At 44.5% G+C, this 15,547-nt stretch overlaps 1 protein-coding gene across 1 annotated transcript in view; it reads right to left on the bottom strand.

Annotated features, from left to right (window-relative positions):
- COL26A1 (collagen type XXVI alpha 1 chain) overlaps window positions 1-15,547 on the bottom strand; it is a 219,028-nt gene that overhangs the window by 22,290 nt on the left and 181,191 nt on the right. Inside the window, 3 exon segments of the mRNA XM_075074049.1 lie at window positions 4,227-4,379; window positions 6,689-6,805; window positions 13,210-13,363. Of these exon segments, the coding sequence (XP_074930150.1) occupies window positions 4,227-4,379; window positions 6,689-6,805; window positions 13,210-13,363 (424 nt within the window).

Raw genomic sequence — 15,547 nt, forward strand, 5'->3', positions numbered from 1 at the left:
CATTTTATAGCCCTTTTGATGGGGGCTCTAAGATAAATGTACCCAAAGCCTGCCCCTCCCATCTCTAAGTGCCAGAGCACATAAGTTGCCCATTCACCTACAGACAGTGGCAATACCAGGTCTTGTTTAGAATCTGGCCCCTCTCAAATGATTCCGTGTTAAGGATAAATTCTCCCCATTAAAGGCTTGATTTGTTGAGACAGGATGGAAATGAAGTAATCCTGTCTTAATTTCTGCCCGCTACCTGATCTGGAGACACACAACTGGGACCAATTTCTCTACCACAGTGCAACGAAACTGTGAGAAAATGCTTGTCTCCCCCGTTTTTGGCTTTTGCCTGCTGATAAATGCTGCCAACAGGAACTTGTTGTGATTAATAAAACACTGACATTAACCATGATCAGGCAGAACCCGAACGCTGGTTAATAATAATCGGATACAGCTTTCTCCCACAATGTGGGTACACATGCTCATTAGCTGGGGTATGCTTCCCTCTGCTGTCAGCAGATGGGATCTTATGGTTTTCAGATGTGCTCCATTAAAAAAAAAAAATCCTGTCTGGGATTTATAGAGCCAGCTTCTACTGCCTGTTGAGAATTAGCTTTCCACCAATCCATGGCAGCACAAATCAGCTAACGAGTGAAAGGGCAAATCATATAGGATGCTTACAGTAAGATCATCATGCCATATTAGTGACCTATCCTATTAGTGAGCCTTGTATTAGTCACAAGAATTAAAAATAAGTAGGGATTGTTTAGAGTTTAACACTTAGCTACAACAATGATGGAGGCTCTACAAAAATCTATATTAGACAGATAGGGTCTGGATCAGATATAGACCAAAACTCTAAAATGCTTAGCATCACTCTCTGCACCTAGGTGAGATTCTAAACTTATTAACATGAGTAGAGCCAGGATTTCAACAGTGAGTAGAAATCTTGCAAGGTCATACCCTGGATTGAATTTCGCTGCTAGTGAACATTTGTGGAAACTAGACCAACACATATACTGAATGTGTATCTATAGGAATCAGCCAAATGCCATGATTCTTACCAATTTCCAATCTCAAAAGATTTCATCTGACTGAAAAAGTTGAGGACACAAAATTTCTCATACGACGTAGTCCCCTACATAAAGGGGCCATGAGTAACAATTTTCCTTTTGAGGATTATGGGGATGGAGAGAGGGAATTCTAATATTGTGAGACCAAGACAAAAAGTCAAGATAAAGCAGTAAATGGTCTTCAGAATGTACTGTGTCTGCACTAAGTGAAACATTCAATGCTATCGCTTCTGTTCAAGTTCGCATACCATGACTACGTTGGGGTTCCCATGAGCACTCTTCTGCTCAGGTCCCCACACATTTAGTTTAGGCCTACCGACTATCGTCTTGAATCAATCTGAAGTGACACATTCATAGATTCAAAGCCAGAAGGGGCCACAGTGATCATCTAGTCTGACCTCCTGCATAAAAGAAACCAGAGAAAATTCATGGTTGAACCAGAACAGATTTTTTTTTTAGAAAAACATCCAGTCTTGATTTTAAAATTGCCATTGTTCTGTCTGATCAAAGTACTCATATTAATAGGAAATGCCAGGAATTGTATAACTTTTTTTTTAAAATAAATGGGTAGAGTCTAGAATTCAAGAGGAGATTGCTCAATGGGCCAAGCATCCAGGCCAGTTTCTATGCCAATTTGAAGTCAGTGGCAATACTCCCATTGGCATCACTGAGTACAGGATTAGGCCTCAGCTTTGAGACATTCCTGGAAGGAATGACTGGGTAAAATCATTTTTCCAAGGCTGAGAACTTGGGTCCCATGCAGTCTGTCTCTTTCACGAGACGAGGGTCCTGGCTGCTTTTCTGGGCTACCTAGGAGAGCATGGCACTTTTCACAAGTACATAGGTTTGTCAATTCTTTCCCTACCACTCTTTCATGCTGGCTGATTGGTGCCCACCAAGAATAGGCAGTGTTTCAGTGGTTCTGTATCTATGTCATTTTCAAAGTGCTTTGGGATCCTTTGGGATGAAAGGCTCTATGGAAATACACGTTACTATTGCATCAACACACAGTAATTGGTATGATCCTCTAAGAAGCCGGCGTGAATTTAATGCAAAATCTCCTAGTGATAGCGAATACAGTAGTTCCCGCTACATTTTGCTAAAAGCCTGGGTACTGAACCACAATGAATTTAATCCTGCCCATTACACTCTAAATAATTTAAGACAGAGCGATGCTGCTAAAATCTTTAACAAATTAAAAATACATCCACTCTCCTTCAGGAAAAGGTGTGTGAAGTGGGGGGTAGGTGGAGGGGAAGGAAATCCATAGATCATTATCAGACACAAAGACACTTATTAATCCTGTGGCTGTAATTACAATATTTTGTCTCTGAAGCCGGAGGTGAGGAGAACAGCTGGCATTGTTTAGGGGTAGGGTGGGTATTGCAAGAGTTTTCCAACACTTTACTGGCCAAAGGGAAGATATTGCTGAGTTTCAAAGTATCACTATTGGACCCAAGTAGTAGAACTCCTTGCCAGAACAAGCCCAAACCTGACAGTGCACAGCCTGGTGTGTAAAATGTACCTTTACTAGAATGCCTTTCCATGCTCTTAAATTTATAACTAAACAAACAAGTACAATATTTTAAAAAGCCGGCCAGTGCACTAAAATCCATGCCCCTCTGCCTACAGGAAGGGAAGGGGCAAAACGCTTTCTTGTCCTGGACTGTCAGGTTTTTTAATTCTGTACAGTACATAGATGCTAGGTTTTATAGATCCACAGTTTATAAAGCCGGAAGGGACCATTGGGATCATCTACTCTGACCTGTGTAATACAAGCCATAAGACTTCCCCGAATTAAATCCTGTTTGAACTAGAGTATATTAAAGCATCCATGGTAACAGGTGCTATGTAAAAGCAACTGCTAGATGGTGGGAGGGTGGGGCAGCAGGAAACTGGACCTGTATTTATTGTGTGCCTTTGTTTTAAGCATAGTTGCATTAGTTCTGCAGCTCCATGTCCTGATTCTTGCGTTCAGTTATCCCATGTGCCCCACTGAAATCCCAAAACATATTTCAGAACAGAATTTGGCTCAGAGCATTATGGTTCAAACAGGAAGATTTTCCCTTTCCCTGATTAAGATGACTGGAGAAAAAAAAGGGTCAGTTTTGACACCACAATACCACCACCACCCTCTTATCAGTAGATCACAAAGTAGATGTACTCATGGGGCTAATCTGAGGCACACAGAAGTGAAGTGACTAGCACAAGAGTCACCCAATAGGCCTGTGGCTGACCTGGGAACAGAACCCAGGTCTCCTGAATCCCAGTCCGGTGCTCTAGCCACTAGGCAACACAGCATCCCCCCTGCCACTGATGTAGAAGGCAATCCCAATGCAAGACTAGCGAAGCAGAGTCAGCGGGGGGGCCATTTTGCAGGATAAAGAAAGAATCTACAAAACATGGCAGGAGCACTGACAGGCGACACAATGAAAGAAACAAGCAAATGATACTGTCAGGCTGAGGGGTACAAGGAAGCCACTCAAGAAACATGCTCCTTTGTTATTCCAACTTGTACTAAACCCCTGAGGTTCTCATTGCAACTTTCCACCCTTACAGCTAGACTATTCTAGGGCTGCCACTTTTGAGAGGTAGTTTGGCAGGTCAAACACGAGCATCCTGACATTGTGACAGTTGCTCTGTGATGTCACACTCTGAGCTCATTGTAGTGCCCCATCATCACGTTATCACCTAATGCCACATGGGTTGCATCATCATGATGCAGCCTCAGTTTGATTTGGAACCCGATGAACATCCAGCAAACTAGGCTTGCGTGAGGTAGTTGCCTCTTTAAAATTGGGACAATCCCAGAAAAACTAGGACATGTAGCAACTGTAAACCCTCCCCCATACCCCCAGTCCTATAAACTACCCAGCTATGCTTCTTAATCCAGACTCAAGTAACAAGCTGAATGAAGAGTTCAGGTTCATCAGCAGGGAGAGATGGGACAATTTGACTTCTTTTCTCCCCCAAAACTTGTTCCTCTGCCTAAATACCCAGCAGGATCCATAAGAGATAGAGGTCATCTGGTCTCCTCCAGCAAAAGCTGGGACATGGTAGCACTGGGCAGGGAGGGGAAGAAAACATCTGATTTACTTTGCACGGGCTACCAGCCTGTCACTCACAGATGCACCCGGAAAGATGTGGACACTGAAGGAAACCTACTTTCTTTTTCAGCTGTGGGCTGCAGTGAGTAGAGAACCCCTTGTTGGACAGTGAGCGGAAGGCCTGGGTTGGCAGGTGGCCCCGGAGGTCCTGGAGGTCCTGGGATCCCAGTTTCTCCTGGAAGTCCTCTTGGTCCTGGAGGTCCCAGAAGCCCTGCAAAGAAATAGAAGAGGAGATTTCTGTCAAGTTGGAGACACATTACCAGATGCACTGGGCCAAAAAGAGTAAGTACAAAGCTCACCTAGCTGCTGGAAAGAATTTATTCTAGGTTTAGAAATGCTGTTGCCCAATAACAGGAGCCGTCAGAAGGGCTGAGATGAGCATCTCCCAACCCTTGGATCCAGTTGCAGGGCTTGGGCCATGCCAGTGAAGTCTGTGGCCCATTACAACCCTTACACTGGCAAAAATCCCAGTAAAAGGAAAAAAGTCTCTGGTCTTGGAGGATGGAATGTTCTGGGCTTCTGCTGCTGGTGAGGGATGAAGTGTACCCTTTAAAATGATTCTAGAAGCTCCTGCTATTCAGTGTGGAATGGAGCAGTGGAAGCTCCACAGAAAAAGGGTTAATATTAATAGTAATGCTTTGCAGCTTCCATTTTCAGAGCACCACATAAGCCTTCAGGAAACTTCCATGACACTTGAGAGAGATAGCTAAGTCCACATCATTATCTCCCTCTCCCCGCTTTTATAGATGGGGAAACTGAGGTATGGAAGGATTAAAATGATTTTCCCAAAGCCACAAAGCAAGCCAAGGACAGACCTGGCATCACAGTTTAGCACTGCCTGGCTCCCAGCCTTTTGCTCAGCCCATCACACATTGATTCCTGCCAGGTCAGAGGTGGAAACAAAGTTATTAATAGAGCTGGTCCAAAAAAAATTTTATATGGACATTTCTCATTTTTTAACAGAAACTTGAATACTAAAAAATTTTGGTTTTCAGTGAAAATATTCCAATTTTTGGGTGTTTGCTGAAAATCAAATTGTCTTTGGAAAGCAGACATTTGTGGCAAAAAAAAAAAAAATTCCACTGAAAAATCTTCATTTATTAGTTTTAAATGAGTGATTCTTTTCAATAAACTCCACAGGAGAGTATTCATTATCGACCGAACTGGTGGGAAATGGGCAGGGGGGCGGGAGGGGAAGGAGAGCGAAAGAGAATGAAAAGCAGTAGTTTTGTCTCAGAACCACATCTGTTAAGTGAAATAAAAGCCCTTTCACTTGGCTTGACATTTCCTCAGGCACCTGACAATGACAGCAATACAGTCCCACCCTGTCCCTATTAGCAAAATGCAGAGGATTTTTAACTTTTGTTAGAGATGTGGTGTGGGCATTCATCACCTCTGAAAGTCAGCTCACTCTTACTTAGCTGTCCTAAATATGTATAATTTGGGGCTGAGCCTATTTTGCTTCAGTTTCCCCATCTGCAAAACAAAGATCATAAGGACTGTCTGGCTCAAGAGCATTGTGAATTTTAAAAACTTAAGGATGAAACTCACCCCATGCAGAGGGTCCGCACATGGGCTGGAGTTCTACATAGGTCTCATGCTTCAATTCTGCAGGGGTGGGGGGGAGAAGTCACCCTAATGTTCAAATGGCTTTGAGTTCCTCAGATGGAAGGCAGCGAAGAAATGCATAGTGTTATTCTGAGCTACCCTCTCAAGCAGGTCAGGAACCCAACCGTGCAATGGGCAGATTAATGCTGCGCTCTTTGGGGTTGGAGGGCTCTCTCGTTTCTGTGGAACCAGAGTCAGACATCCTGGACCAGACCTCAACCATTTTCAGGACCGCAGCAAATGCCAAGACGTCTCTGGGGCCACTCTCAAGTTTAAGGCACACTCCAGGTTTCAAATGTTTTCCTGGCTTGAAGATTTATGAAGCACTGCTAATCAGTACGTATGAAACACACATGCCACTTGTCTGGCAGCTTGACGTAGCAGTGTCTCCATCACAAGATTTAGTAACATTCTGGGGATGAGTTAAGTCTCCTAGCTCAGAAACAGGTTGTACTCAGAGGGGAGGGCCCTATCTATGACACTTTATTTTAATGTAACATTATTGTTTCACTGTTAACCATCTGATTGCTTGATGTACCTGATGAGAGAATCAAAATTCCTCCCCATGAACTAGCATGCTCCCCTACAGCAGGACGCAGTGCTGAGTGGGCTAAACAGGAAAAAAGCTCTTCTCTGCTTACTAGCTGGACAGTGACTGGTTTTACATCTCCTATTGGATGCTGCTGACATCCCAGAATAATCACTCTTCAGCTACATGGAGGGGCTAAGGGGGTGTCTATGTTAATTTAAAACTTTGGGCTCAGTCTTGGGAGGGGCTGAGTGCCCTCAGCACTCACTGATTAGTGGGACCTAAAGATGCTCAGCGCATCATGTGATCAGGTCCTTTATGTGCAGAGGAGTTTGTCCAGAGTAAGATGAGCTTCCTAGCATGAGTTCCTCTCAGAGACTCACCTGGTGGCCCTGCTGGCCCTTTCTCGCCAGTTTGTCCCCTGTCTCCTTTTGGTCCCGGTGGTCCTGGAAGTCCAACTGGTCCAATTGGGCCTGGGGGCCCAATCTGCCCTGGTAGCCCTGCAAACATTCAAATAGGAAACTAGTTGGAGCTTAGAACACTGGAATAACACGTTATACGTGCTTACACATCAGAAAGCAACCCAAAGAGATTTTGAAAAGTACAGCTGACTCAGGGGGAGTTCCTGCTCTGTTTGGCTGGAGCAGAGAAGAGTGGTGTTGGCCCCGTGAGTGCCAGCCTACCAGAACACTGTATGTATGCTCGTCAGCAGATTATGCCCATTGGAGTGTTAATTCACAGGGCAGCACGCTAGCCACTGCCTCCATCCTTGTGTTAATTTAAACTTGCAGTGGCCCCCTTCCCAAACCAATACATCGACATGGCACAAGGCAGGGGTTTACAGAAGTCCTCAATCCCTTCTTCGCCTGCTTAACCCAGATCCAGCCTTTAGTCCCATACAAGCCTAATATGACGTGATCTGGCTGATACCTATGTGAAAGCAGGTACTACACTGACTTCCACTACCACAAAGAGATGGTCTATTGCACATCAAAGGAGCGGCATGTCTCCTCCATGCACATTTAGTATTTCATTACATCTAATATACGTCCCAGTTAATACAAACATTGCCCACGTCAAATACACGTGATTGAACCAAACCCAGCGTGGCAGCTAGATGTTACCCATTTGTACCACTGAGGAGCATGCTGAACAAAAAGACATGGAGATACTTGTAACACAGTGACCCCAGTTAAGTGAGTTACACAGCAATTCCTCTGAAACCCTGGGTAAGCAGACAGAAGGCACAGAGAGCAGGGTGGACATTGTACGCAAGCAGGAAGGCAGCTCTTCCTGTGGGCTTTAAGTTAAGGAAAGGTTGAATGGTTTAAACATCTCTGCTGTTGCCTTTGGGCTGACATAATAATAATAATGTTTATCACTTATACAACCTCGTGCTTTAAACACTATGACTGTTCTTGCACACTAAGGTTATCAGTCAGTGTCTTCCTCGCCCCCTCTTTTATATAAATAAATCTAAAGCTCTGACCAAACACTGCTTAATCCTGAAAGGTAGGTAAATGGTTTTGGCCCCAATGAAAAGTGACTTGCCTAAGGGCACTGAGCAAGTCAGTGTCAGATACAGGGTTAGAAGAACTCAGGAATTCCTGGCTCCTAGATCTGTGCTACCAGGGGCTTTAGAATACTCAGAGAGAGAGATGCAAGCCACAACTTTGGGGAAGTTTAGTTCTGAATGTTCAGATTTGGGGCCCAACTTAACTTGTAAGTGTAGCAAATGGAAAAATGTAACTCTCAAACACACAGAGGGCAGGTTTCATTTTCATACACTTCTAAACTGTCAGATAAGGAAATCCCACCTTTTATCTCCTCTCCAGCACAGCTAGATATCAGGAGAGGCACCAGCCTCTCTGACATCACTCCCAGCTGCCTCTGGAGGGGTGGGCTATATTGGCTGGCCAGGTAGCAGCTTCATGGCCTGTGCACAAGGGATTGAAGATCTTGCAATAAATGCTGAACACATGAGATCTGCAGCTCCAAGAGCTTCAGGTACCCTAAGGATTTGGTCTCTAGTGCTTATGTCTACACTATGGAGACTAGAACATCATAGCTAAGTTGCTGTAGCTATACTGACAACTCCGTAGGGTAGATCCAGCCTACCCTGACAAAAGGGTTTTTTCCTGTCAGTGAAGATACACCACCTGCCCCAGTGATGTCCAGGGAAGCATTTTTCAGTTGAATAGCTGCATCTACGTTGGTGGTTGGGTCAGCTGGGGAAGTGGGTTTTTTCCCCACACACCTGACCTACATAGCTACGTTGACCTAACGTTTAAAGTGTAGAGCAAGCCTGAGTTACCTTTTGAGCATGTGTGGATCTGATTCTCATTCTGGGTACGCAGAGCATACTTGGGGTACAGAGCTCAAGCCCCAAATGCTCATACAAACTATCTGCATATCTTGGAGATGTTAACCACAAGAGACAGGCTTTCAAAATGATCCCCTATCCTTCCTTCTTTTATCTGGGGGTTTGCAAATCTTGACAAGTATTTTTCTCACAGTGTTTTGGAACATCTACTGCTTATCCCAGCTGGATCTGGAAGCAAAACGATCAGATCGGATTTTAAGGGTTTTTTTAAAATTTAACTATTTTATGCCATCAAACAGAGTTCTAATTTGATTTGAGTGCAGAGCAAAGATTGGTGGAAGGTTTTTCATTTTCCCCACAAACAAGAGTGTTCAGCCACAGAACACAAAGGCTTTTCGATGTCTAACAGGGCCAGCCTCATTAGGGTGACCAGATGTTAAGGGGAAAATATCGGGACCGCCGCAGGGGGGGGTTGTTTGTTTTTTTCCTACACTCACCTGTCTGGGAGTTTGATGGAGAGCCCTTCAGTTGCGGATGGTCTTTGGCAGTATTTTGGCGGGGAGTAATAAACCTTGCCGCCAAAGACAGAAGCACCCGCCACCGAAATACCGCCGAAGACCGTCTGCGACTGAAGGACTCTCGGTCGAATTGCCGCCGAAGACCAGGAAACAAAATATTGGGACAAATGGTGTTCTGACCACACTCTGGTCAGGACGCGGGACAAACTCCTCAAAATTTTATTGGGACATCTGGTCACCCTAAGCCTCGTGGAGTTGGTATAGGAGTCATCTAACATGACAAGAGGATAGATTTGGCAAGCTCAGGTAGGTGTGGCTTGGTCCAAAGCTACACACACACACACACACACAAATTGTTGTCACTGAGAATTCTTTCCTGCACAGAGGGAGGAATAAAAAAAAATATTAACTGTTTTCAGGCACAACGCACTGAGCTTGGGTCAAAATATGCCCTTGATCATATAAAATGACCTCAATTATCAAGTTCAACCCTTATATTTCAACCCTGTTAACTTCTACAGACTAAGAGCTATGATTTGCTGCCAACAGCCTCTATCGTGCTGTTACAGAAGAGATTTAAAGGAGATGGCACTTATTTCCCTGCAGATAGAAAGTGCTAATGGAAGGACCAGTAGCTGCAACACCGAGTAACGTGTCAGACAAATGCTCAGACTGGTGACAAATGGTGTTACCGGCTCAAGAGAGAGAAATGCAGAAAAAAAAAAAATAAGATACAAGAGAAAACAAAACTGGTGGGTTAGGTTTGTAGTGCTAGTATAAGTCAGCCTAGCTCCAGTGAAATCTTTCGGTGTTGATTTACACCAGCTGAGAATCTGGCTCAATGTATATATCCTTGAAAATGATGAGAGCCAGAGAAGGAAGGGAGAGAGAGAGGAATGTGGTGGCATATTGGCTAGGGCACCAGACGATGACTTAGAAGATCTGAGTTCTACTTATGGTTCTGCCATGGGACCTTGGCCAACTCTCTGTGCCTCTTTCCTTTCCTATCCTTTGTCTGGCTTGTCTATTTTGATTGGGAGAGGGACCGTGTCTCACAAGGTTTGTGTTTGTACGGTGCCTAGAACAACAATGCCCTGGTCTCAGTCAGTGTTTCTAGGTACTTAGCTATTTGTCATACAGGTAAATAATAAATCATCAGATGTGAGTTTCTTTTTTCACTCAGTAACACATTTGCTAGCCCCTTTTGCCTCCAACTATCCATCTGGAGCAGCAATTTTATCCCTCCTTGTGCAGCTGGTATTCTAAATTCCCCAGCATCTGAGGACAGAGGAATGTCTGCCCTGGGGAGTTAATGCCATGCCAGAACGAGAGAGGTGAAACCCAACTTCTCTGCACCTACAAGGCACCATATCCCCACACATCCCTCTCCGGTGCTTCCCCCACCCCAAATTATAGGAGAACTCTCATCTGAAGCTCAGGATCTGGGCTGTACTGCATTCCTGTAGGCACCATATATACAGAAACGAACAACATTTTGTGCTTTGAAAGAGGAAAAATAGATACACCAATCAATCACTTTCTCTATGGCACTGGCTGCTCAGACGCCTTTGATTCTAATTAAAAGAGCGGGAGGATGGAGAAGAAATGCAGATGAAAAATACGTCTCCCATTACCCACTAGCTAAAATCTGAGTCCTTTTTTTAATCCTCAGTTAAATACAGGCCTGTTGATTAACGAGCTGATCAGAAAGGCCAGTGATGCAGCTGTCTCAACAGTTCTAATTGCTTTTAAAGGACTGTCTGTTCTAACTCCTGTCAGTCAGGGAAGAAACATCAACCCTAGTAAACAGTAGCAAGTTTTTCTGGATCTTAGCCTGGAAAGGTCTCATCCAGTCAATGCTACAAGGGCATTCTGAACCATTCCCACCGTTCAAAGCATCAAACCCAAACCCACTTCTAATGGGAACCACCCTTGGAAAACAATGGCAGTGGCCTAGGCAGGAAATGTTCTCTCTCAGTGTTGGGAAGTTAACGGAAAATAAATATGCCCATGGACCCCTGAAGGAAATTTAAGTCAGATGGGTGGAGTCTTCAGTCTTGTTCCTGGACAGACACTGATGAGATGAAGTGCAGGTGCAGAGAGACCCCAAGAGCAAAAATAAATGACACGAGGAAGAAGAAATGAGCATCTAATGGATGCTTGGGGAAATGTGTTTTAATTCAGTTATTGGCAACCGTAGTAGTTGTGCTAAAAATACTTTGCAGAATATATCGTTAGAAAGCCTCCCTTCCCTTTTGTGGCATCCTGTCCAATTATAAACAAGGATTACATCTGGTCTGCGCTGGCTGCATCTGTGCAGCAAGTCTGCTGCAGTCATGCAGGGCTGCCATAATAAACTGCTCTGGCAACAAAGGAAAACAAAAACCAACCCTAGGCCCTGTGGAAGATCAAGAAGAATGCTGGGAGCCAGGAAAGCAATTGTCAGACAGGGCGTTGGAAGCAGACAGTGAGGATCTTGAAGTAAACGTGCCAAGGTCAAAGAAATATATGCTAGGTAGGAGATCTGTCTAGCCAAGATGGCTGAGCTGAAGATTTGTTGTAACTTTTTTTTTTTTTTGGCGTTCCACAGGAGGGATCATAAAACAGTCCAAATCTGCTTATGCTCAATTAAAAAAAAATATATTGCATAGTAACACTAATTTATCACTAACCGAACATCTTTCCTGTTAATACATCAATAGCCTTCCAGCCCAAGGCTTGCTGCCAGAGAAGTGCTACATTCTGAATACAATAGATGAGCATTAAATGTCCTTTCTAGAGTACCCCCAGGGTGTCTCCATTGTTCAGCAATGTTTCACAGTGAAAATCCCCATCCATTGGGTGTAAACATTTTCCTTACAAGGCGCAGGAATACCTACCGCTCCTAATGGGAGCTTAGAGTCAGTGAAACCAGGAGTCAGCTCTTAGAGATTTCGTGAGCCAACACAAACAAACAGTTTAAGAACAGGCCAGTAAGGCTGGCAAAATGGGGCTGGAATGTTCCCCCCCTCCCCCGAGGTTGGCCGCTTTCTTCCTGGGATGCAGCCGCTCTACCCTACAGAGGCCAAGAAGCAAAAATATCCTCACTTTATATAATAGCATCTTCACCAATGCAAGAACAGCAATAATGGGCTTTGAGGAAGTCATATCCAGCTCCCCTTGGCTGGAAGGATGGCTTGAGGGGAAGATTAAAGAGGAGAAATAGGAGGTGATCCTGCAACCTTCCAGAAAACGGTACAGGATTTAGTTTCATTTTTACGTTATGCAGTTCATCTGTAACTCACAGATCTCTTCTTTCAGAGAGAAGAAAAAAATGCAGTCCACAGAGCTGTGCTGCACCGACAAACCGCCTAAACTGTGCATGTAAATCCCATGTTCTAGTAGAGTGACGACAGGTAACTGCAACCAAGTATACCCTTTTGGGTGTGTGAACATGAGATCTGTGTTCACAATTTAGCAGAGAGACCCTGAGCTCTGGGGAACAGCTATGACAGGTCAAATCAAACTCCCAGATTTGAATAGCCTCCAGCTGTGGGGAAGCGTGACTCCAAATCTGACCATCGTTGGTTCTACTCCATCCCTCCAAGTTAGGCTAAGACTTCTGAAAACACATCTCTGTGGGGTTTGTTTTCTCTTTGTAATGTATATTTTCAGCCACGTTGAAGCTCCTACCACTTAGCTGCAAGTGCAGAAATAACTGCAGAGGCAAATCTGAGGACTTGGGCAAATCTGAGGACTTGGGCTGGAGGCACAAGTGCTGGGACTGGTACATGCAGTTCCCTGTAGGCTCAAAAACATGGGCACAGATGTCATGGGTGCAACTTACATCTGCCCATCTGAAAACCTTCTCCTACAACTCCCACTCTCTGACCCAACAGCTAGAAAGAACAGGAAATATTTCACTCCAAGTCACGGATGTGCTCAAACCCAAGGCAGTTTCTAAGACCAAGTTGCACTGAAGCAGCTTATTCATTAGTTATCACAAGTAACTCACGTTTGGATTTGTACTGGGAATCTGACACTACAGAAGGCAGTCGGAGCGAATGCCTGGCTATATGCTTACCAGCTGGTCCCACCGGCTTCCTCAACACAGTCCCAGGATTTACCAGAGGAATAGCATCTGGGAGCAAGTCATCATACCACGTGGCTGTCGTCCTGGCGATTGGCAGGTCATTCTCTGAACTGGGGGCACGCTCTGCAGACTCGAGCAGAAGAATCTAGACAAGTCACAGGAAGAAAAATGTAATTGAGCAAGATGGCTCCATACGCCATAGTGCTGGATTCCAAGAGGAACTCAGCCCTGGAAGCTCCCATTGAAGTCAATGAGAGATGATGGGCAATCGAACCTCTCAGGGTCAAGTCTATGAGTGACTAGTTCCAATTACTGCACTCTAGGGACTCTACTGTGTGTCCTGAACCCCAATGGGCTTCAGTGTATTGATGTGTTTGCAGGGAGGTGCTGAGCATCGTGCAGGATTGGGCCCCACAATGCTCCCAGTAAGCAGCGTTAGTATGAGGGGACGGAGCCTTTCACCTCTCTAGGTCACTTGTATAAATGCAGATCAGGTCAGTAACAACTTGCTGAAGGGAAGCTTGGCAGTCTGCATGAAATGAATTTTGGGGCCTGAGAACTGGCACTGGTTGCAATTTTCAAAATTCTAACAAAATTCTGACATGTGAAGAAGGGAATTTGGACAACATTTCCGCTGATTTTCAGCTCAATTTTGGAATTAAAAAAAACGGGGAGGGTTTGCAGGGGAGGTGAGGAGAACAAAGAATTTTTTAAACGGTGGCAATTTCCCCTCTTTTCTCCGCACAGCTCTGCTCAATAGTAAGCCATATTACTCAAAATGCCAGCTGTACCACTTCCAAATAATTAACAATCTGATGTTTTCTGGGTTTGAACTGTTTGGGCTATTTAGAATGTAGGCTCCTTGGAAAAGGGGACCATATCTCCCTCTGTGCATTACACAGTGCCAAATACACTGACATCACTGTAAATACAATATCACTATTATTCCTCTATGGCGCTATAAACAGAGGCCAAGAGGAGGGCCACAGAGTCAGTGGGAATTCAGAGCACTTAGCATCTGGCAGAATCAGGGCCTAATTTCCCATAAAAACAGAGTGGGGGCAGGGGAGAGAGTGTCAATCCACAAGATAATATCTCCAGCAGAATTCTCTCTTGAAATACCATGTTGAGGCAATGGCTGAGCGCTGACCTGAGAAAAGTCTCGCAAAGCAACGCAAATGTCCTTCCCTATAGCACCACATTTTCCCCTTGTAAGTCTCCTAACCATACAGGATATGTCTACACAGCCCATGACAGCAAGCCTCCCAGACTTGGGCTAGCTGGGCTTGCACGGGTGCTCTGAAAATAGCTGCAGAGACAGCGCTTTGAAAAGTTGTGGCCAAAGCCACCCCCGCATCCCGAGGCTTCGGAGCGTGAGCTCCAGCCGGAGCCACAATGTTTCAAAGCATTGTCTATGCAGCTATATTTAGAGCACCAGTACTAGCTCTGCCAGCCCACGTTTGTCGAGCTGGGTCGGAGAGACATACCCATACTGATTTAGAGCTCAAAAAATTAAAAGGAGTACTTGACTCAAAACTAGCCTCGAAATCATGAGGAATTTTTGATCCTTTACATGCAGCATTGATTTTTACATAATAAAGTCATGGTGTAATTATAAATGAGAATGATGCTTTTTTTTTTTTTTTAAACTTACAAAAATTATGAAGTGTATAATTTATTTAGTACAATGCATGGTGGGAGCCAATAATGCGACAAAGCCAGAAGTGACGAATGTTCTGCAAAACGCATTAGTCTGACAAGGGCACAGCAGAGACTGATTAACCTGGGAGCTAGGTTAAGTGCGAAGGAACTGAACCTCTGCTGGCATGAACTAGCAGAACTCCCTCCTTGACTTCATAGTCATTATTCACAGGGCCTGGTGTCTTGCTTTCTGAACATTAGGTTGATGAAGAGGGAGGCAGGAAACCACCATCAAGAAACGAGGCCACACTGACCCCTAATTTAACTCCAATGTCTGCAATTATGTTAGCCCTGGGGTGAATTTAGTTCAGTGAGCCTGTTGCACTCTTTTCCTTCCATCCAATTATTTTCTTGTTCCAGTTTTGAAGGAACTATGGTCTCAGTTTAGAACAAAAACACTTAAGCACACACACGTCTCATTGACTTGTGACTTAAGTACGTGCTTAAGTGCTTTCCTGAATCAGCGTTTATCCTAGTACTTCCCTTCTAAAACTGTTTGTTTCTGCCTCTCAACGCCAAGGAGGCTGCATTTCAGCATTGAGGGAAATGATGCTATCGCTACACGAACTAAGTGCTCTGATGCTTGTTACGGGTGCTATGTTAAAGGAACACATTTCAACAAGGAGAA

Source organism: Chelonoidis abingdonii, chromosome 20 (genome assembly GCF_003597395.2).
Source record: "Chelonoidis abingdonii isolate Lonesome George chromosome 20, CheloAbing_2.0, whole genome shotgun sequence".
Classification (NCBI taxonomy): domain Eukaryota; kingdom Metazoa; phylum Chordata; order Testudines; family Testudinidae; genus Chelonoidis; species Chelonoidis abingdonii.